The sequence below is a fragment of the Lutjanus erythropterus genome, chromosome 9 (assembly GCF_056507025.1).
Source record: "Lutjanus erythropterus isolate fLutEry1 chromosome 9, fLutEry1.hap2, whole genome shotgun sequence".
NCBI classification, from domain to species: domain Eukaryota; kingdom Metazoa; phylum Chordata; class Actinopteri; order Lutjaniformes; family Lutjanidae; genus Lutjanus; species Lutjanus erythropterus.
The window spans coordinates 32,989,514-33,013,781 of record NC_139325.1 but is presented as its reverse complement, the minus strand read 5'-3'; the positions used below and the strand labels follow the sequence as shown (position 1 = coordinate 33,013,781).

Below are 24,268 nucleotides of genomic sequence, written 5' to 3'. Positions count from 1 at the left end.
CACACTTGGATGCTGCAATTAGCCCAAAGTCAACAGGAAACCATACTGCTTTAAACAAAAGTATGTCAGGCCTTCGTTTCAGGTTTTTGATATACTTTGATAACTGCTAAGTTACTATGAGAGTTTTTTTAAAGGACCAGTGTGTAGAATTTAGTGCCATCTAGTAGTGAGCTTGCAGAATGCAAACACCTCATTTGATTCTCTCCTTCCGAGTGTGTGAGAACCACGAAACTAGCGCAAAATGTGACAGTCCATATCTAGAGCCAGTTTTTAGTTTGTTATGAGCTACTGTAGAAACTTGGCGGTGCAACATGGCACCATCCACGAAAGAGCAAAATTCTTATTTTGAGGTGTTTTGTATGTAATGAAAACATGCTAAATATTAAATGAATATTATATTAAGTTTCTGCCATGCTGCCATCCCTGTTAACCTTACACAAAAGACATTTAACCAAAAAACTAATTAAATTTCAAAAATGTATTAATTGGCAAGCACTCACATTCTAATGAGACTCTCAATTATAACTTTATTGAAGATGAGTGTACAGGAAAGCTCCACAATTTATTAAAAATACACTCGAACAACAAAAAACAGGCAGTACAGGCATGAAGGACAAATATACTTTATAGTGCTTTAAAGTACTTTAAAGTTTTAGGGTATTAATTTATTTTATTTATGCTTTTGTTTTGATTCTGAAATAAAGATCCTGATCACATAAAAGCAGCTATTGGCAATAAAAATCATTTGCACGTATTCATTTCATGAGACCATCAACCTTGAGCATGCAGCTGAAATAATGACCTGAGGAGAGAAAGTGAGTGATAAGTGTGAGGGAGGAAGAGAGGTGCAGGCGTGGAGAGGTGGCAGAGGATGGAGCGGGAGGAGGAAGAGAAGAGGTGTGAGAGTGAGTTAGGATGGACGGACGTATGGATGGATGGATGAGTGGTAAAAGACGACAGGACAGCAATGAACAGAGCATGGCAGGAAAGTATAGAGGGAATGGGGGAGAGAAAACAGGAGAGGTGGATAAACAGTCAGGGTGAGGGAGGAGGAGGAGGAGGAGGAGGAGGAGGAGGAGGAGGAGGAGGAGGAGGAGGAGGACATGGGTGGGAGAGAGGAAGGGTGTTGAGTGAAGCACTGTGTTTATCAGTGTTCAGAATGTGCTGTGCTGTAGATTTGTCTGTAAATGTCATCTCCTGTGCTTGAATTACAATAGAACACACACACACACACACACACACACACACACACACACACACACACACACACACACACACACACACACACACACATAAACACACAGAGAAATATCAAATGGGAGAAGTCATTTGTCCACCCTGCACTTAATCGCTAAATCACTCCTCTTCTCCTGTCTTTGATGTCTTCTCTGTCATTTCTTCCTCTGTGTGAAGAGCCTGGGGGCCGCTGAAGAGCTCTTCACCTCCACCAGAAATACAGACATCAGAAAATGGGAAAATGATAGATATGTGGCAGATGCATGCCAAAACACATGACAACACAGCCGAGACGGCAACAAACAGAGAAGCAGCGGTGCCTGGTTGCATAAACCACCTTAAGTTTGTCCCTTGAGCAAAATATTTCCCTAAGCTAAGGGGTTCACTTGGGAGCGTTTCATAAAGTCTCTTAGGTTGTCTCCTTGCCTAAGTGATTAGACTAAGGCTTTCACAGCAGTAACTTTCAAAATAAAGCACACGTATTACCGGTTACTGTTGTTACACTTTTTGCATCTGAAATCCCATATTAACATGTAAACTTTCCATGTTAGCATGTTTTAGCAAACTAAAACAGTTTGTGAGATTTTTTAGTATGTCCAAAAAATTAGTATTAATCCAACAGTACAGAAAGTGCATACTATATCCCTGTAAGCAAGCACCAGACACTACACGCAGGCATAGATATCCAACAATGCGATGCATTTATAAGGACCACAACAAAACAGACACATGCATTACCTGACTTTTGTTATGTGACTGTTGTCTTGCGAGCAAATAAAAAATGATGGATGCTGGTGTCTCAACTTCCTCCTTCTTTGCAAAAATGCTGCATATATATGCATATATATATATATATATATATATATATGTACATACATATATATATATATATATATATATATATATATATATATATATATACATATATATATATATATGTCCTAGATATAGATGAGTGATAAGATGAGTGCTGCCATCTTGCGCTGGTGACATCATTTGGATCCACCATCTGCGCAGTAGAGATCATGGTTGGAGCCGTGCTTTTGAGTTCCTGCCCAGGGCCCACAGCTGCACAACTCAATCACCCTTTTTATAGCATCAAACAACTAATTAAAACCAAACAAATCATAAAACTAAACACATCTGCGTGATAAGAAATACCTAAAATTACAGAAACCATGTTTGGACCATGTCCTATCTACTAAAATGGAGGGGGTGACATTTATGACCTATACTGCAGCCAGCCACCAGGGGACGATCAAGATGTTTTGACTTTACTTTTGACGAACTATCATGATGTCCATCACTATATATGTCAATGAAAATCAACAAACATGGTCGAAACCTAACCAAGCAGTTTTTTGTGCCTGCGCCTACCCAAACTGCAACCAGTTCACAGCATCAACCATGTGTTAAAAATGTCTCTCTGGGTATGTCCAACACAACTGATAAAGGGTACATGTGCGTTTCAGTAGCAGACACCGAGGGGCGGGGATAATCGTCAGTATGTGACGAGTTGGGATGAGAATGGATGTTGATTTTATGCAAGTCATTTTTTCCCAAAGCATCCTGAGATGAAATTTTAAGCGAAACCTTAGCCTAAGTGGTTTTATGCAAGCTGGCAGAGGAGAATAGTTCAACTCTCCTGTTCCCAGCTGATTGCCCTATTGTCAGCCTCTGTGTGAGAAAATGCCACGCGGGTCTGTCCAGAGGTTTTCCTGCTCTGAAGAAGAATAATACAGGATAACAGTTTCCTGAACATGAAGGTTCAGCATCCAATTTAGATGCTCTCTTTTTTTCTCTTTGGTCCAGTTTCTTATCGGGCAGAGCAGAGTGGGTTTCCTGCAGCCTGTCAGAGAATGGCCAGTAAAGAGAAGAGAAATCCTGTTAGTAAATCACACCACAGGGATGTTGCTGCTGTCAGGGGACTTTGTTTACTTTGTTTTACTACCACTGTCTTATCCTGTTGACAGGGCAGGGCAGTGGTGTGTATCACTGATGTAACACACTCAAAGAAATGCACAAAAAACACACATTAAGGCCTCCGTCCCGTGCACCAGGTGCCAATGTACGGGAAGGCGAAAGAGGAGATGCACTTCACCTCCCGTGTATGACGCCTCACCCACTCATATGCTCTTATCGATAACACATGACAGCTTCATATCAGTGGCACGTGAGGAAGCAGAAGGTCGGCGTGTTCGAGGTGACAGGAAACAAGCCAGGGCATGACACCAGTCCTTACAATCAAACAAGCCCTGATGGACATTGGTCAAGTGGAACAGCCTACATAAGACATGATCGGATGTCCCTGTGTTCTTCATATGCACATGGACATGCATACATATAGCATATGCTAATGCACACTCTGCGTCATTGTACATGTTTGATTGTGAGTTAAAGGGTAGATACAGTCTGCTGCACTTTAAAAAAGAGGAAAAGAGAGTTAGTGCTACATGAGAGGAACAGGATGCAGGTTCATATTCAAATTAACCACAAGGGTTTCTCTTTTTTTTCGTTGTTTTTATGTGTAGACGTTGGTCTACATTGCTTTGATCTAAGTCCCATGTATTTCAGTAGAAATTAAGTGTAAAACACCAGATTTGCTGTCAAGGGTTATATTGTGGTACCAAGCCCAAGGACTAGTTCACTTAAAAGAAATGTCATTTACAGAACCATAACAAATTGTAATAATTTACCCCCTTAATATTCACCTAATAAAAAATAAATTATCCTTTAAAAAGAACATGCAGTAGCATTTATTGGCATACAGATGACAGACTGAATAGGTGGTAAAAATCTGTGCTAGTTTTTTTAATATTTGTGTTTTCATGTGATTTGCATAATTCTCATTCTGTTTAAGAACTTTAATCATTTATATATTGGGTTTTTAATAGCATTTATATACATGTATGTGCAATGTTGACCAGCTTTTAATGCATGAATATATACTGATGTAATTTTATGTAAATTAATGTCCTTTCTGTTCATTCATGTAACGTCGACCCCAGCAAGACTCGTTTATTACTTCGGCTCCAGCTAACAGGGATTCTTTAAATAAACAAATAAACAAACACTGTAAGTAATTGTTAAATTAATTACCACTTCGGTCCAGACTGCGATATCTCATCTGCTATTCAGACACACAGATATTCATGGTTGCCACAGAGTGAACCCTAACGACTTTGGTGATCCCCTGACTTTTCATCTATTTCAGGTCAGAGCTTGCACTTATCCAGCAAAATATCTCATCTTTTACTAGATGCATTCAGCGAAAATTGGTTGATATATTCATGATCCGCAGAGGATGAATTGTAATTACTTTGGTGATCCTCTGACTCCTCATCTAGCAACAGTTCTTTGGTTTACGTTTATGTAAGCATGCTAACTCTCTAAACTAAGATGGTGAGCATGGTAAACATTATACCTGTCAGTCTCATCGCCATGAGCGCGTCAGCATGCTGATGTTAGCATGCAGCTCAAATCACCATTACGCCCATGGACTGCCTCACAGATCACAGGTTCACTCTAATTTAGCCTATTAATAATAAACATTGTGAAAATCTCCCATTTGATGACACATTTGATCAATATTCATTGCTGTAGATGCATTATATATGCATCTTCTTTGTTTCATCATCAAAGAGCAGGTCTTGTGGTTATTCTTAGACTATAGTTTTATTAAAGGTTCAATATGTATGATTTATGGGGATTTTTTGGCAGAGTATGTCAGAAATTGAATATAATATTAATAAATATGTTTTCATTAGTGTATAATCATCTGATAATAAGAACTGTTGGGGTTTTTTTTACTTTAGAATGAGCTGTAGCCTTTATAGCTCTACGGTGGCTGTGGGTCCTCTTCCATAGAGTTCGCCATTTTGCACCGCCATGTTTCTACAGTATCACAGAACAGACAAACACTGCTCTCTTTGTAGAGACTTCCACATTCTGTGTCTACCGTAGGTTCTCCTACATGCCTGGAAAAGCAGAGTGACATGAGGTATTTGCAGTTTGTCAGCTCACCACCATAATTGCCACTAAATTCTACACACTGGTTCTTTGAGCTTAAAATGTGTGTCAAATGTACTGGAGGATCTGTAACAGACATATCCCTTATATCTCGGTAAAAATACTAAGACAAGGCAGGTGACATTTACATTTCAGCATTAACAGCCTTCTATGATCACTGTTAGAAAGTCCAATCTATATTCAACTTAGACTAGATTTTAAATCTAAATAAAAGATTATCTCACTTAGATTTTTTGCAGATAACGCAAAGGTAAAATCCTCTGTTTATTAAAGGTTTCAGCAACCTGAGAGGAGTATATTACCAATTTAATCTGACATCCAGTTTTGAAAAGGTGAACTAGTTTATTTTGGCATTTAATAAAAAGAACCTCAAGTGATAAGTTGATCATCTTAAAAAAGATATACAGTTTAATAAGGCCAGAGATATACATGCTGTTTATCCCCACATTTGCTTAGCATTCATTCTCAGTATGTGTTAAAAGCAAATATATTTCCAGCCTAAGATATACTGTATTAAAATACTCTGCTTTAAATTATAATTTGCCTTGTGTTTTTTTTTAAGTACACATTGTTAAGGGCACATCTACTCTCCTTAATTGAAAATCTATCTTGAGTGTGCAAACATGCTTCATTGCAAATTTTATCTTCCAGATGCAAGACGTCCCGAGCTCCATTCTCAGTGTACTACAGCCTGTGTAGTGGAGGTTTATTGTTTACACATCACACTTGTTGCACACTGGACCATGACTGATGATTGCGACAAAATAATGCTTGTACATATACGTGTTGAATTAAAGGTGAGCATGGAGAAACTTTTTCCCTTCAGTAGATGAATGTGAAAGCAGACTGTCAAACACTCATCAGTCTTTACAGTGAGGTGTGGTATAGTTCACCAATAACAATTGTTGTAGCCTACTTAAAACATTGTCTCCAGATATATAAGACATAAAAAAAATACATTACTTGAAATAGTAATTTGTTTCATATGGTTTTTAAACAAAAACAGTTCAATATGCTGCTTAAAGATTATTAAAAACACATCTACTCTTTTCCTTCATTGAAAAAAATCTATGAATATGCAACAAGCTTACAATATGCACTGGAAGTTTTCAGGTTTCAACATTGCACCTGTTGCATAGTAGACAATGCAAATGATTGTGATATCATAAAATAATGCTTTATATGTGATTTAAGGTGAGGTCAGCAGAAGAATGAGAAAACACAAGTTTTCTGAGTGGAGCAGAACTTAAAGTGCAATTCAGTATGCCCAACTTTTGTTTTTATTCTGCGTAAGAGAACTGTTCTCATCTCTCCAGTCATACGTAAAAGCAGCCTGATTTGATCTGCAGTAATAGGCCTGTGCTGAGTTTGAATTTCCTGTTTTCAGTGTTAATCACTAACTGACGCTTTCAGATTTAATTTGCCAATTTAATAAGTGTAATTATGCTGACATGAAAGGGCCTAATTAGAACCGTAACCCCTGATTGACGTAAATGGACACCATGAGCCGAGCCGCTCTCGCGCCTCTCTCGAATCTTAGCACTCGGATGTGACGTCACCACGGCAACAGCGCGCTGTGGCGGTCTCCAAGGCAACGCCGCGTGCTGCAGTGACGCCAGCCCGGGCCTCGGCTCGTGGTGAGTGGGCGTGACTCGCCACGTTAGCCCCCCCTCTCCCTCCCTCCTCTCCCGTCAGTGTGGGCGGGCCCCGCTCAGAAGAGAGCCGAGAGAAACACGACACCCCGAGGACGGAGAGAGGCACGGGGGGGAGGAGAGACGAGCGCTGAATGGTGTGAGAGTGAGTGGAGGACTTAAAAAAGTCTGTAAAGAAAGAGAGGCTCCTCTCTAACGTTAATTTCTGTCAAACAAGTGACAAAGCTTCGCGGTGGAGAGATGTCAAACAGCGACGAAGATGCGGTTGAGACGGAGTAAACAGCCACCGGACAGTTAGCGACACAACTTGTTCAAAGAGAAGAGAAAGGCTTTTCGGCTGGCTCGAGTCGGGACGGTTGGCCGTTTTCCGCCGCAACTTGAGCAGATTTCAACGCCGCGAGTTAACGGCAAGAGAAGCGAGGACCGACAGCGAGGTCTTGACCGCACAGGTCGCGGGAAAGCAAAGCCCTTCGGTCGGTTTGGACGGTTGGACGGTTGGCAGAGCGCCGCCGGGGGAAACGTTCGGAGCGGCTGCCGCTCGAGCTCCAAAAGTTTGCCGTGTATCTTCACCTACTTTTCCAGATTGGGAACGAGAGGGGGAGGAAGAGGCCGAGAGACTGACTTTTCTTTCCACAAGCAACTTTGAGGAATTCATCCTCATCTAGCAAACTTTAGCCGCTTGCTAAGTAGCTAAAGAAGCAAGAATGAAAACACCTGGAGATACTGGTAAGTTTACATGACTCCTGCTCTTATTTTTTTGTCCTTTAATCAACCATTGTCTTTCTTGTTTACTTGTCGTGGCAAACATTAACTGCACAAGCCAACATCATTTTCTTCCAATCGAAAAAGACGCTGAAACCTGTTGATTTTAGTTGTTCAGGATCAGTGCGGTGGTTAATCTAAGTTAGATACGAGTCAAAAATCTGGTGCAGGTTTAGTACAGTACTCCGGTACAAGAGGAAGTGGTTAAACTACTGTACAGTTGTTACAGCGACATCCTCCGTGTCACCCTGACAACCTAATTTCACCATCCAGCACCTTTCAGAGAACAGGCAGAATATCCTAGAAGCACTGTGTGAGTGTGTTTTTTCCTGACTGACTGAGAAAGAGATGCTGGCGTGTTGATTTATAAGTTACTTGAAGACTTCTCTCCTCCTCCTGGTGGTGGTGTTGTTGATGTGACTGGATCTAGCTGATATTAACCCCGTAAACTGAGCATATATTTGTCAGGTACTTGGCCTGCCTGTCAGCATATTGAAGTGAGAGCAGGGGGGGATTTCCAGTAGTCAGCTGAGTCTCTGTGTGTGTCATTTTGTCTAATTCCTGAAATGCTTGCATAAGTTTGTTCTTGCTCCCTACAGTGGAAGCCAAAGCATTTTTTCTCTAGAAAGGAGGAAGTGGAAGTGCTATAATTTGTGCCAGCTTTTCAGTTTTTCCTTCTTTGAGTGTCAGTAATAATCTGCCTCACATGACAATTTCTGAAAGTGACGAAACCACATTTGTTTGATTTATATCTGTTGACAAAACAAAATTTAAGCACATAGGACTAGGGCATTTCATCTGAAAGTATGGCTGCACAATTAATGAAAATATAGAAACTGCAGTAGGGCCGAGTACAATATCTAAATCGCAGAAGCTGCAATTGATAAAGGTAAAATGTGTGACTAAACAGCACTATAATGAAATACTGTTGCACTACAGAGGTGTCCTGTCCAGATGAAAGAAAACATGTTTGATTGGTACAGATGTCACATCACCATGAATCTAAAAGTTTTGTCGGTGAAAATGAAAAGTGTGGTGTAAAAGTGATCACTCCCACTAATTGTGAATCACATTGCAATGGCAATATATATCAAAATAATCATGATATCTCTTTTTTATCAATTTGTGCAGCCCCATTGTCAGTAATAATGTGGTGGACATGACACTTTATATAAGTGACAAAACTGCAATTGTTTGATTTGTATCAGTTGATGTAATTGAGCAAAATTTAAGCACAAGAGAACCAGTGGATAACACTTGAAAGTGTATAACAATCCTTTATTGTCTGTGTACAACAAAATATGCACATTTAATCAGTTGTTTTTCCTGCGGGAACAATGTGATGACTTCCTAAGTAGTTACTGGTAAGCATTTGGCAGAGGGCCGTGTGTGTGACTGACAAACAGTGTGGTGGGACCCTTTTCCACTTAGGACGTTCCCCTCCCCTCCCCCACCCTGTCCCCTCCTGACTCCCGCTGCACCCAGCCTCAGCCCCTCAACCCTCCACATTCCTGCACACACACACCCACTCCCTGCAGCAGCCCCAAGGAGGCTGCCATGACATCACACCACATCCCACCACAAGTAGCTCTTTTATTACAAGGAACCCAGTGTGTTTTTGTGGCAGCAGATAGCTTATGGCCTTCTGGGAAGGTACTAAACATTGATTGTGCTTAGGTTATGGGTTTGATGTATGCAGTTGGTGTGTGTTTGTGTATTAGGTTGCTTGTATTTGGCATCTGTTTAGTAAAAGTTAAAAAACAGGTAAAAAAAAACTGTGATGTTGGTGTAAAGTGTGTGTTTTCTCATTCTTTCTCATTTTTTGTTTTTTTTTAAACTGGTTTTGTGTATAAAATGTTAACCTCAAAGTTAAGTCTTGACATCACCTACTTAGTCTGACAGTCCTGAAAGTCTCAAAGTTTTCAATTTATAGGCTAATGATCAGAGCTGCAACAAACAACTTTCAATTGCTTTCTTCATTAAGTGTTCAGTAACTGTATAATAAAGGAGGTTTAATAAAGGTGTAAAAAGTCAGAAGACAGTGAAAGATGCCCTTTACAATTTCCTTGACCCCAAGGTCACAGCTTATAGCCAAATTATATTAAGTAAGAAAAACCAGCAAATAGTCACATCTAGGAATGTCAGTCATCAATAATCAACAAAGTTGCTGATTAAGTTATTAATAATTTACCTTTCTTATTCATTTTTGCATAGGTTTACCTGGCTGATTTTACTTACCTCACTTTTGAAATGTTTAAATCTGGTCCACCATGTAGAGCACTTCGTAATTTTGTTTTGAAAAGCACTGTATACATATTTTTTTTGTTATTATTTCCCCTGCCCCAGCCTCTTTCCCCTGTGAAGCTACTTTAATCAGGTTATTTAGTCTGGTATCAAGCTTGATTAATTCTTTTTTATTTAACTAATTGATTAATCCTTTCAGCATTAGTTGGTAAACATAGCAACTCAATCTCGGCGACGTTATCTAACAACAAATCTGATCTTATAACAGAACCTTTAAACAGAATTATTGAACTGGTTAATCCGCAGTGCTGTCCTGATCTGTCTGATCTCCTACTGCGCTTGCAATCAGGACACAAGTTTTAACCCTTAACCTGTGTAGATCCCATCATTCCCAGTGAGCACGTTTCTTGAATACGGAAGGATATAACCGTGCCTGGATATGTGTAGGATAAAAAATGTAATCATCCCTTCCTCGGATGTTTGGTGATGTAGGATTACATCCCATATGGTAAGCTACTGCATCTATGAAGCTTACCTCCATTCTCTCCATCACCAGATACTTCCCCTTGCACTCCCGTTTTCCACAGTCACTTCATTAGCCTGAATAGATGATAGGATTTCTGCTGAGATAGAGAATTGATGTGATGAAGCAGGAAATGGCGGGGCAATAGATGCATCTGTTGTTGCTGGCAGATTGGTGTTGGTTTTGTGGTGTTGCAAAGTCTCTGATTTAATTTGTTTGTATCTAATCACTGCTGTTTACCTGGTCTTCTGTTAGTGTTTTATGTAGGCTGGGGAATTGCTTGGAGGCAACGTATTCTACAGGTTGCATTAATCAGCACACAGGGAGTTGGTAGTAGCTCGTCTACACTTAGTCATATATCCAAATTTTGTATACCTCAAAGGCTGTACCGATAATTGTTAAAGCTCTGGTGATAAGAACATACACACAATAATAACTTGCCTACTGCATGCCTCTCCTTTCCATTCCTAATATGTTATCTACTCCCCAACTGGACACACTTTACACTTTGTGTTTCGCTCATTTTCTTCTATCCCTTCCCAAGGGTTTACGATTTTTCTTCTGCCACTTCTGTCATCCTTTTCTTTCTCTCTCTGACGGGATAAGGACGGGTGTGTGTCTTTGTGTGATGGAATTGCATAGTGGGACCCCTGGCTCTGGAGTGGCCATTGTATGTGTATGTGTGTGGAGTATGGGACAATGGTGGGAGTGGGGCAGGCCTTGGGGCTGATTGTGTGTGGACTTGTGGGGCCAGGGACCTCTCATTGTACTCATAATGGTGCGGAGTAGCTCATAGTTTGGTGGTGCTTTTGACAAGTGAAGAGACCGCACTTGTGCATGCATGTGTGTGTCAGAAAGAAAGTGTGAGGTAAAATGTGGGCTATTTTCCATCAGTCATTCAACTATATAGTTTAATGAGGATTGTTTTGTGTTGCTTCCCCAGTGTGATTGACATGCCATGGAACCATTTTACCATTTATTCTAGACACACACATGCAGTCACACACGCAGTCCTTCCTTGTGTTATGATGTGGCAGGGCAGGAGACAAAAGGGTAGGCTGTGAGCAAGGCACTGAGAAGGAACATTTCACCTTTTCCCTGTGTGGGTTTATGTGTGCGATTGCAAGCATATGCTTTTCAATCTCAACACACAACCACTGTGATGATAAGCACAGCGATTAGCCTTATCTGTGAAAACTCCCTCGCAGTGCTGACCACAGCAAAACCACTACCTCCCATTATCCCAATACCGTTTTACAGCCTGGTTTATGGGACAGTGTCCTGCTGTGATTGGGCTCAGCCAACATGCTTTAAGTCTAAAACAGATGATGTTCCATAACAAAAGTGGTTATCTTCCATCTGAAAAAGCTGGCAAATTCTATTATGTGCCAAGAATCAACTTTGATTACTGGTGTGAACATATAAGCTCTTGGGAATACTGCTGTGATGTATCTTTGCTGACAAAATTGTGGGCTAAAATCTTATGCAGCACTTCACAGCTTAATATTTACAATGTAATAACTATTTTAAAGGGATAGTTCGGATTATTTGATGTAGAGCTGAATGAGGTACTTATCGATTGTCAGTGTACTACCAACCATAGATGGCGGTTGGCACGCCCCCAGTTTGGAGAAGCAGAGAGTAGTACCAGCACAGTAGCTAAGCAATGAACTGTTGTGGCCAGGGTCAGCAACAAAAGGTAGGTGTTTAGCTAATAAAGCTTAGCTATTTTAAAAAAAGCCCACCTAAAAAACTCATTATCAGTTTAAGTGTACACTATATTTAGAGTATTTTCAGCGCTTTTACCTTGCCATTTCTTACAGAAAATGGCCAGTATACAAGCCAAATGTTGCTCTCTCCAAACCAACCAATCGCTATAGATGAAATCAGTAATTTTACCTTGGGAGTTGTTGGTCTACCACTTGCCCAATCTGTCAGTTTGTTTGTGTGTTATTGTGTGACATCTGTGTTTTAAAAGGAAAATTCAGACTCACTTAAGTCACAGAGTAAGACACACAAACTACAAGTTTGAGGCAGCGGTAGTCCAGCAAGTCCCATGTCCTGTGAGATAGAATTACTGATTTTGCCTATGGAGTTTGCTACGAATTATATCTTTGATGTAGTGTTTTAAGTCGTTGTAAAATAATGGATTTTATGCTCAATATTATAGAGACTGACTTAATAAACAGTTTTTTGTAAAAGTTTTGACATGGTTGTCTGTGATACTAAGTTGACAAATGACTTCTGGTAGAGAAGGCCTTCAGTTGTGGAAATGTCTGTATTTAGCCAGGAATGTGACCAAAGGGAACAATGTGCTCAGCCAGTCGACACTAATGGACCTCCCCACCATTAGTCCTGGGCCGCCCTTGACCAGGGAGACCAGAGAGACCACAGCCAACAAGGCAGCATTACCCTTGATAGCCTGGGTGCTTCTGACCGCTGTCCAGTGCTGCTGGCGGCCTGTTCGTCCCCCCACTCCCCACTGCCCCAGGGACCCACACATTAACCTCAGATCTGTACATCCAGTCTTATAGATTATTGACCTCTTAGACCTGTTTGATCAACTGCATGGTTGCTATGTTCTACACTGAAAAGCACCATTTAAAATTCACTTTTACGCTTATAACACAGCTGCAGAACTAAATGTGTCCTCAGGCTATGTGCGTATGTCTGTGATGTTAGTTGAGCCTAGTTTTACTGTGATGCCATTGGTTGTAGCCACAGCATGACCCCATATTGACCGTATTGGCTATTGGTCAGAGATGGTAATGAGTTGGGTCTGGATGGGATGGATTGTTGACAGATAACTGTAACACTGTGAGGGACATATGTGTGAGTACATATACAGAACACACACTCACTCACACTGCTGCTTTTTATTGGAATTCTTGGACCTCCCACATTCCTGCTTAGAAGGTTAATAGTTGCCGGCTGTGTTGCATTACACATGAGGGGAAAACACAACAGTCACTATCTCTGCAAGCCTTTCCTGAACACACTCACTCAGTGACTAGCAAAGGCATGCATGCATTTATATACACACATATTTTAAATACCTCCTTAGCACAATATGAATAAAACTGATTAAATAATGCAATCAACATAATGCCTATTATTTGAAGAGATGGAAGGTAAATGTTTTATTGAAGCCTGCAGCCTTAAAATGCATACACAACCCATCATGCACACACACACACACACAAACACACACACACACACACACACACACACACACACACACACACACACACACACACACAGACATTCTCTTTTCAAATGGGTATCAAAATTCATGTTGAGAATGCAGTAGGGTGTGTTGGTGTGCATGGATTGACCTGCACTGTTGAGCAGCTGTTTGTGTTTGCGCATGCATGTGTATTGTAATGCAATACGGGGAGTTTACAGAGCTACATTGTTGTAGGGGTGACTCAGAGTGAGGCGCAGAATGGCATGTCATTGTAAAACAATATCAAATGTGTATATGAAGGAGACAGGGTTTTCTGGGTGGGCAGCTGTGTAAAGGTATTAGTTGTGAACAAAGTGTGCGCGTTGGTGCTTGTGGGTGTATGTATAACAGCTTCTTGGTGATAGCGGCGCCGTTGAAACTGATCTGAGTCTGATGACATGCGCACACACACACACACACACACACACACACACACACACACACCAGTGAAGATCAGGTAACTCTACTCCCGTGATCCTTCCAGATGAGAGGTTTTATTTTGGATCCTCACAACACAATGACCTGTCCTTATAGGTTAGAGCCTGGAGTGTCACCTCTCTGTTGGTTGGAGTATAATCAGAGTGTAAGCTGTCAAGACCATGACAGCATTTAGTCAGTCAGCCACTCAGTCATGAAGCTAACTTTTCCTTCACCCATTTCCCCTTGCTCCATTTCTAAACCACACCACAACCACCTGGCCTGGCCTGTTGTGCACGTACACACCACACACCACACACACACACACACACACACACACACACACACACAGACACAGACACACAGAGTAGTTTCTCATAATCCTCTACTGATGCCTCTGCACCCAACGGTGGCTGTTTTTGCCAGTGGTAGCGCTCAGCCCGAGTGGCGTTGTAATGTATACTCCTAATCTTCTTAGATTAACCCCAATAATACTGGTCATGCTGAGGGCATCTTTTCAGTCGGGATCTGCACACAGTGGGCTGCTAACGTACATTCCCGGCAGGATCAAAACACCAAGAATGGATCCACACTATCCACTGTGAATTAAAATTAACTGACAAATTTTTTAACTTTAATATGGCCTCAGTAAGTCTCGTGTTTAAGGTGAATCTCTTTTATTTAAAGAGACCACCAGAACATGTGTTAATCTGCACTAGGGCTGGTGATTGATACTCAATACCTTTAAAGTATCAACTCAAATAACCCAGTAGCAAGTAGTATTGAAACTTCTCCAAATGATACCTGTTTGACCATTTTTGTTCTGACATCTAAAAACAACAATTTTTATTTGATTTTGCTTGCAGACTGTTAGAGCTGCAACGATTAATAATTACTAATTGACCGTTAAATTAATCACAGACTATTTTAAAAATTGATTGATCATTATGTGTCATTTTTTATTAAAAATGCCCAGATCCTCTGATTCAGATACTCAAATATGAATATTTACTGTTTTTAGTCTGCTGTGACAGTACACTGAATATCTTTGGGTTGTGTTCTTTGTTTTAATTTGACGTGTGATTGGCCCTCTATTGTAGCAGCTACAACTCATACAGTCTGTGAATCCGAGCAATGTTTTATTTGACAGCAGTTCAGCAGGTCGACATGCCACCAAAACATCCAAAACAATGACTGTACTACAAGCCTGAGGCCTCTGTGACAAAACAAAACGCATAAAAGGATTATTTCAAGACTGCTTCCATTCACACTATGGGTATCAAATGAAGTAGAAAAAAGGTATCAAATCAGGCAATCTATTGGTATCAGTATAACTTTAAGATTTACTGATATTGTAATTTTTTAAATGATACTCAGCCCTAAACTGCAATTGGATTGCATGGTTAATTGTGTATAATAATCCATTATTAATCATATATAGTATTGGCAATTGGGCAGTCCTTGGTAATGGTAAAACAGCAATCGCAACTATTCTTGTACACAGCATTATAAACTTCATTAGTGCTTGTGTGTGTCTATAAGTCTGGCAGAGATCAGGTTGTCCTGCTGTCCCAGGCCCTCTGATTCAGGGAGGTGGCGAGTGGAGCTCCTAACCCCTCTCTAACCCCTTAAGTCCAGTGCAGTCAGCAGACACTCCCTGCAGAAAGGCAGCAGTGTTTGAATAGTTCCTCTGGCTATTTTTATCTGGGAATCTGCCTCTGTGCTGGACCCAGGGAGCGGGGGTGGAGGGCAAATATCTAATCTAATTTCAGACGATGGGAAGTCACCAAAAGGACTTCTGTGCCACTTGCATAGTGTCGATATTTTGTGCGAGTGTCTGTGTGGTTAGTTGTAGGGTATTGAAATGCCGTCTGGCGCCAAGTTAAACTTTCTCTCTTGTCACCTTCCTCCTCTCCTCCCTTCTCTCCCTTCCCCCATCCCTCCCTCTTTTTTCCTTGCCTCTCTCTTTCTCTCCTTCCCTGCACCCCATGTAAGGAATGCAAGATCACGTTTGGAGTTTTCTTTTCTTCCAGTCTTTCCTCTTCCTCTGCCTGTCTGTCTGTCTCACTGTGCTGGCTGTGTTTGTCTCTCGGCCTTCTTTATCTTGTTTCGCTCTCTCCCTCCATGTTCAGACCTGTTCTCTTTTATACGTCAGAGTTCATTTTGAACTTTGAGCCAACTCATCACAGCCTGTGTGAGTGAGAAAGTTATGTGCATTTGAGAGGCACGGCTTTAGGTGGGAATGCCATATGAGAGGTAAAATGTGTCGATTTGGGAACAAACTGTCCCTAACTTTTGTTAATGAAAAAGATTTATTAAGTGTACCTGTTAGGCTTCAAATGAATCTGTATGTACACACATGCAATCAGTCCAGCTGTCACAGTGTATACCCATACTGGCATGAGGAAAGAGTTGACTTTCTTGCCATTAAAGGTATAGTTCAGATTATTTGAAGTGAGGTTGTGAGATACTTATTGATAGTCAGTGTATTACCTACAGTGAATGTCAGTCGACACACACCCAGTTTGAAGAAGTAGAGAGGGCCAGTAGCATTGAAGTTAAGCAATATACGTCTGTGGACAGGGTCAGCACAAGAAGATATTTTAGTCACCAAAAGGCTTGGCCAAAAAAAAAAAAAAAATCAATATCTGTTTAAGTGTACACTATATTTAGAATACTTTCACTGCTTTACTTCGCTGTAAGACAGCCTTTTCCACCTGGAAACCACCATTATGGAAGCCAAAACTCACTATCTCTTGCTCAACCAGACTCCATTGGAAAATTCAGCTATTTAAAATAGCAGAAAACGGGAGTTGGAAGAGGCTGTCTTCTGGCATTGTAAAGCTACTACATATACTCTACATATATTAATATTAAAACTAATGTTTTTTTTTAAAATGGGCCTTTTAAGTGCCTAAAATACAGTTTGCTGCTGACCCTGTCCACAACAGTACATTGCCTCTGTGCTGGTACTCTTCTCTGCTTCTCTAAATAGGGAATTTGTTAATTGCCACTCTTGGTAATACTCTGACTGTTGACAAGTACCTCACACAACTGCATGTCAAATAATTCGAACTGTCCCTTGTAATGGAAAGAAAGCCAGCTCCTTCCTCATCTGAGCATACACTGTGAAATAACACATGGACTTTTTGCATGTGTGTACATTTAGACACCACCTAATTGTGAGCCAAATGGCTCTGTGTCTGGTAGGGTAAGCAGAAGCAGTGTGTGTGTGTGTGTGTGTGTGTGTGTGTGTGTGTGTGCGTGTGCGACAGGGAAAGTGATAAGTGGAAAGAGGACATCCTCTGCTTTTTATCAGCTGTGACTGCTTGATCTAATTTCATCCTTCTGGACAACTCCACACGCAAGCACTGTCTTTTATATTGGAGATTTACAAACACAAACTCTCTGTCTCAACCTAAATTAGACCAAGTGATTGCTAATCTACTTCTTACAGGAATCACAAGCTGGTCACTCTAGATTTCTGACTTGATGGAACCATGACCTGTGTGTATGTATATGAGAGAGAGAGGGAGAGAGAGGGAGAGAGAGGGAGAGAGAGGGAGGGAGAGAGAGAGAGAGAGAGAGAGAGAGAGAGAGAGAGAGAGATAGTGTTTTCATTTGAAACAGACTGTTGTGTTTGTGCACACACAGATGCACATGTCCCTGTAGGGGAGTGAAACCTTTTTAGGCATCGATTGACCCCCCCCAATTCCACCATTTTCTCCTCCCTCTTGCTATCATTTCTGTGTCACCAATCCATGGACTAATACCCTAGTGGCAGCTCCTCTTCCATTAGCCTCCTCCTCTTTCCTCCTCTCCCCCTCTTTCCTGCTTCATGTGACCCTACCCTGTCTCTGTCTTCTTTCACTGGACACCCTGATTTACCTGCCAAAATGATACCACCAGATACAGCACGGTTGTCTGCTAACATGGCTCAAATAGTGTAGAAACCTGTCAGTCACTGTCAAAAAGCATTGGCTATCAGTGGTGGCTGGTGTTCGCAGAGTCGCCCTGAAAACTCAAAAAATGAGTTGGAAGTCAGTCTAGACCACAAGCTGGTATCAAGTGCAAGCTGGCCTCAGTGCATGTAGCAGTTTGAACATATGTCCGTACTCACACAAACACACACACAGCCAAGGGCTCCTTCCAAGATGTGTGGTCACGGGCAGAATAAAGATTGCACTCACAGCAGGACAAACATCCGACTCTATTTTTGTCAACTGGCCATCGTCCTCTTAAATGTTCATAAGACTTCCTTCCTCCAGGGCACGGGCTTTTTCTTGGCTCTCCAGGTGTGTGTCTGTGTGTTTCTCTGTTTGTGTATCTGTGTGTGTGTGTGCGTGCTGGCCTGAGAGAAACTGAATAATGCATGGGATCATTGGAAAGGTATTTATAGGAAAGCAGAGTGATTAAACATTAATGACAAAGTCGGCCATCAGTGCAGCACATCATATAGCATATCCCCCTCCGTGCACACACACACACAGCTGGAAGCACACACATCTTGTCACACATTTCTTCGGGAATTTGCCCATAAGTGAGTGTGCTAGCCAGCCACTCTCCACTCTTTTAGTGCCTTGACCAAAACATATCCACATATCCTATTTATTTATTTATTTTTTCATCCCAGCCAGGGACCAAACATTGGGTGTTTTGACTCAAACCTTTTATTGGATGGGATGAATTTTAAATGACACATTACACTTTCTTTGGTGTGGGTAATTTGCTGAAGTTTGAGTTAATAATTCATGTTGGAGAAGTGTTACACTTAGTCAAAGACAGTGAATTTTGTTAAAGTGCCTGTCGTCTACGCCTCTTAATCTAAATAGTTCACTGTAGTTGCTTTTTCCTTTTTACCAGCCCCCTCAATTACAGTATTGTCCTTTGCAAAACTCTACCCTTTTTTTATTAAAATAAAGTTACACACTACAGACTGTACTTATGACCACCCCTCACCACATAGATACTATTATATAGATATTTTCTTAAATTACCAGTAAGGCTTATGTCTGTAGTAAGAATTGAGGCAGCCCATTTGATTTTTTCACCTGACAGAAGCATTTGTGTCCTACTATCCTATTTATCTAGCCAAATTTTGTTTTGTAGTGGAATAACCACCAGGGGAGCAGGAGCAGTGATTTTGAGTGATTGCTTTATTTTATACAATTCATCATGATAGAACCGTAGTACCTTGAAATATTTTATTAGTAAGAACTAAGAATGTCATAATTGAGCACTAGTTACTAATCAGTAATGTTAAACATTGTCCAAAAAGCGCTCCTTGTATTAAGAGCCATTTGAAACAGAACATTCTTCAGTAAATAAACCATATTTTAAATGCTATGGAAACTTCGCACAGTATGTTATCCTACTCAGCATAACTGCTCACTAAATGTGTTATCTTTTCGGACTGAGTAGGATCAGGACCAGTGTCTGCTGGTAAATAATCATTTATCCACAGCTAGCAGTAGCTGCCATACAGTGTGCCTAATGTTAGCATTGCTAGCACCAGCAGTCTGCTTTCCTTGCAGGTTAACATCCACATGCCTGTGCTTAATGTGGTTAAGTATTGCCTCAGTTGAGTGGTCTTACAAGATGTCCTCTCTCCCCCTTTACCGATTACAGTGTCCAGAGCATCTGGGCTTTAGCATGCGCCAGTGGCAGGCAGCTGCATAACATCTTAGAAGCAACTGTTAACTGGCCTTGTACATTAATAAAATATTTATAATTAGTTTAACTGACTAGTATTTGTGGTGCAGACTAGCACGGGTAGTGAAGTCTAATTATTTAATCGACTAATCATGGACATCTCAAGTCAGAACACACAATTTACTTTGATTGTGTTGCAAAAATAACTCATGTTTATAGTTTTCATTGAGGAAAAATGTGCATTTTCTGGCCTATAAGGCTTGAATGATTATCAACAATTGAATACCAGCATGACTGATGATCCATTAAGGAAAAAAGGTTTAAAAAAGCTTAAAATTAGCATCCTTGGTGCATGACATTAGGGTTAAACAGCTTGCCTAGCCTCTGTTGTCTGTGTGTAGCTACGTGTGTGCGGTGTGTGCACCAGTGCCTCTGTACAGTAGCCCTGCCCTCGGTCACAATAGTTTTATCCATGTCCATTTTTAGCATCAGATGTGGCCCAGTGAAATTATGTAACAACCAGGCAGTTGCATGCGGGTGGGCGCACACACATATAGGCCTTCTGTACATACACACACAGTGATTGTTGTTTTAGGGGATTAAAGCTTTTGATGAAGAGAACAGTGAGCTAGATCCCCTGACCAGTCACAGGGTGAGAGGGAAAACGAAAAGAAGGGAAGAATGGATCAAGAGCAGCAGGGGGATTTACAAAGCAAAAAGGGAAGGAGGGAAAGATGACGAGCTATATAGGGACAACCAAAAGGGTGTTGGAGGAAGAGAAAATGGATAAAAGGTGCTTGGTCAAAAGGGTTGGTAAGAGACTATCAAGTGAAGGACAGGGAGGCTCTTAAGCCCAGTACAACTGAAATTCAAGTTAGTGTTTTGTTTTTTGTTTTGTTTTTTATCACCAATTAAAAAGATAATCTAGATGAGGGTGTTGTGACTTCAATGTACAGGTCACATCACATCAATAAAAATGCTCATTGGAATATTTTCTGTAATGTAGCATGTCTGCTCTTTAACTGCCAGCATGTGCATATCTGTTAATACTTTGTATACATGTTACCTTGGAAACAAGTCTGAAGTGCAGAATATTTTTCCTGCCAAGAGACGTCAATCATAAATATCAGCTACAGTCTTGACTGCAGGCTACAGAAAGAGTGCAGAAAATGAATTAGAAATGATGTAACCATAATTTCAGTGAACAGTTTCTGCCCATATTCACGCTAATATACACTAGGGGCTTTGTAGTCACTCTCACACACGAGCATTGAGCATCACACGTACCCTCATACACAGCTTTTTCTTCGGCAGGCCCCCAGCTAGTATCCTCTGTTTGTGTGTGGGTGTTGTGTTAGTAGGGTTATTGTGTTCGTCTGGCCCAAGTATTAGCTGGGTTCTGTGCAAAGGTACACTCTCTCCCTTAGGTTAGTTGTTAGAGGAGGCAGCGTGCAGAGGTGTGTGTGGGAACGTGGGATCTATGCGTGCGCGTGTGACTCATTGATGTCAGTGATGTGAATGTGTAAACTCGTTTCTCTGTGTAATGAAGGGTGCGGCAATAAGTCACAAATTTTTGCCACCACCATGCAGTTAATCTGTGATTGCCAGTATTTTGGTTCTAGGGCTGGGCAATATATCAATATTATATCGACAGTGTGATATGAGACTAGATATTGTCTTTGAACTTGGATACCTTTTATCATCACATGGATTAATGTTGTCTCTGCTTGATTTCAAGGCTGCATCACTGTAAAGTGATTTTTTTTAACTTAAGTACTGTTCTAGCTGTATTTTTACTTTTACACTCAGTCATTATATCCACATTACTGGTGAATATTTATCAAAAAAATATCATTTTGTTAATATTTTGTGAAAGCACCAATAGCAATATTGCAGTTATATCAATATTGAGGTATTTGGTCAAAAATATTTTATTATATTATGATATTTGATTTTGTCCATATTGTCTGGTCCTTATTTTGTTTACAGGGTAGAATTTAATTATCAGATTACAGACAGAGCAGCAAGAATGTGCATTCATTGATGAAAGGAGCCCCATGCCCATTTTTCCAGTGTGCTTGTTGTTGGCAGGTATCTTAGACACCATTTTTTTTGCCTGATTATGGATACCTCAGATCGTTGAGGAGACAGAAATTTAAACTTAAAAGTGCCAACATAAAAAATATCTAGTACAGTACAATCAAGTACATCCAGCTACAAATACAGTAAATAATCAGATTAAAGGAAATTTAAAGGTAATAGTTAACATGCTGAAGTGCATGGGGTAGGGTTAGGCAATATGGACTCCTCTTCCCACACACACACACACACACACACACACACACACACACACACTCACACAGACACACCATGTTCCTGAGATGTGTGCGAGCCGCATGTTCGCTACCTCATGTTTGCTACATCCAATTCTATATAGAATCAGAATAAATTCAAAAAATGTCAAAAAAGGAAATATTTTACACCAATGATGACCAGCAGCTAAAAAAACAGCGAGTAATGGACAGTCACTGATAGATTTGTCAAACTGCCTGTCTCTAGTTGATGCTTCTTGTCCACATTGATGAAAACTATCTAATTTTACAAACTGTTATTCACAGCCCTTCTCTGAATTAAAAGACACAGACATCAGTTACAAGCTGCAGTGATTTCAGTGGTTGAAGATTAATATCAGTCTTACTTACTTAGATAACACAATTAAGGTTTTAACTGTGCAACAATTGAATTATTTCCTAAATTAATAGTGTGTGTGAGTCTGATCTTTTGTTGGGATGTGTGTATGTGTGTCATCAGACTAGTATTGTGGAGATGTAACTGTAAGCCAGTGCAGCTGTCACTTCATGGGGAACCCCCATGCTACCTTACACCTTGGACGAATGATCTGAGCCCTTTTGAATCAGCACTCAGGACAATAGTTTGTATGTACGCTGTCTGTATAATATGCGCTTGTGTCTTTGTGTGTGAAATGTAACTGAGAGGTATCACTATTGTATGTTCACACACATGTACCCACGTACCAACCCCCACGCACACACACACAGAGTGAGGTAGCGCCTCATGTTATGAGTTCCACCAAGCGGAGGTAATCGGTGTGTGTACACTCAGCTCTTACATAACACCATCCAAGCAGTACACTGACAGAGGGGAGAAAGTTCATTGCTCTCTCTCTCTTTCTCTGCTACTCAGTCTTTTATCTCTGTGAACTTACTTCCTTCCCCATCGCTCATTCATTTCTCTCTTTTTTCACTTCCTTCCCTCTTGTCGTTTTCTCTTTCTGTTTCTCCTGACACCTGGTATTTATTTTTGACACGCACGATTTCCCAACAGCAACATTGAAAAGGCAGTCTTGTTAGAAGAAGAAAATCACGTATAAGAGCATAGTATTTGATATAACAAATAGATTAGATAGAGAAAAATAAATAAATATAGAAGAACACTTAAAGGAGCAAATGTGCATGAAAAACTAGTACTGAGGTTCAAATAGTGAGTTGGAGCCATAGATTGTATATTAAATGAGTTGAAGTTAAATAGATAGGCTGCAGGAATACTGTAGGAGTGCGAGACAAACACAACATCTTAAATTGACAGAAGTAAGCGACGACGAGTAACTCCACTTTAAGTTGATCAGCTTTTTATAACTGTCATTTGTCTGTTAATGTAAAGCTAAGGCTGCTATCCCGAAAATAAAAGCCCAGTGCTCTGAAAATAGACAGTCTTGAGTTTAAGTTAAGTGACTGTCTGTCTCATTGCCTGCTAGACTCCATTAACATATTGCTTAATTAACCGGTAAAAACATTTACGCCTCCTACAAGGCTATTTATGATTTCTTACAACTCATGAACAGACACTTACTCATTCAGTGAACTTTCGGCATTAATTTTAGCACTAATCTCCAAATAGAAATTCCAAAGGAGGACACTGTGGCAGGAGTGAGTATTTCAATTATACACATTTCCTTAATGTTTGATGGATATTGTGGTCATTTTATGATTTATTACAGTAAATATATCATATTTACTGTAATTTAAAAAGTTAAAAATTGTGTAGTTGTAGAGTTTCCCAGTCTGCAGCAGCAGTAGTAAGGAAAGTAAGTAAGGTATGACGGGGAAAGGGAGGTGATTTTGTGTAATACTGGGCCTTGTGCTGTTGAATTCACATTTTACTTAGGTAGTAGGATATTTTTGAGGAGTGAATCAGTGGTTTAAGGTGAACGTGTAACTTGATCGACCTGTCCTGGTCAAGCCCAGGATGGGTATTTTGTCTCAAACTCTCTTCAGCCATTCCTGTTCTTGTCTACCATGAACTGTTCAATAAAGGTAAAAACATCTTCCGCATTTTTGGTTGTTCTGAAATTATTAAAGTAAGGCTTGCAGCATTATAATGAAGTACTGGAGTGCTGCAGAGCTGCCCTGGCCTACAAATCTTGTTCCCCAGATGTAAGAAAACATGTTTGTTTTGTATAGACCCTAACAAATGTCACGTCATCACTATTTCAGTTGTTTTGTTTTT

General features: G+C 40.5%; 1 protein-coding gene across 1 annotated transcript in view; it reads left to right on the top strand.

The window, feature by feature from the left end:
• The first annotated feature begins 7,001 nt into the window (after positions 1-7,001).
• erfl3 (Ets2 repressor factor like 3) overlaps positions 7,002-24,268 on the top strand; it is a 59,605-nt gene continuing 42,338 nt past the window's right edge. The window contains exon 1 of the mRNA XM_084727186.1: positions 7,002-7,643. Within this exon, the coding sequence (XP_084583312.1) occupies positions 7,622-7,643 (22 nt within the window). The 5' untranslated portion in view covers positions 7,002-7,621. The remainder of the gene's footprint in view (positions 7,644-24,268) is intronic.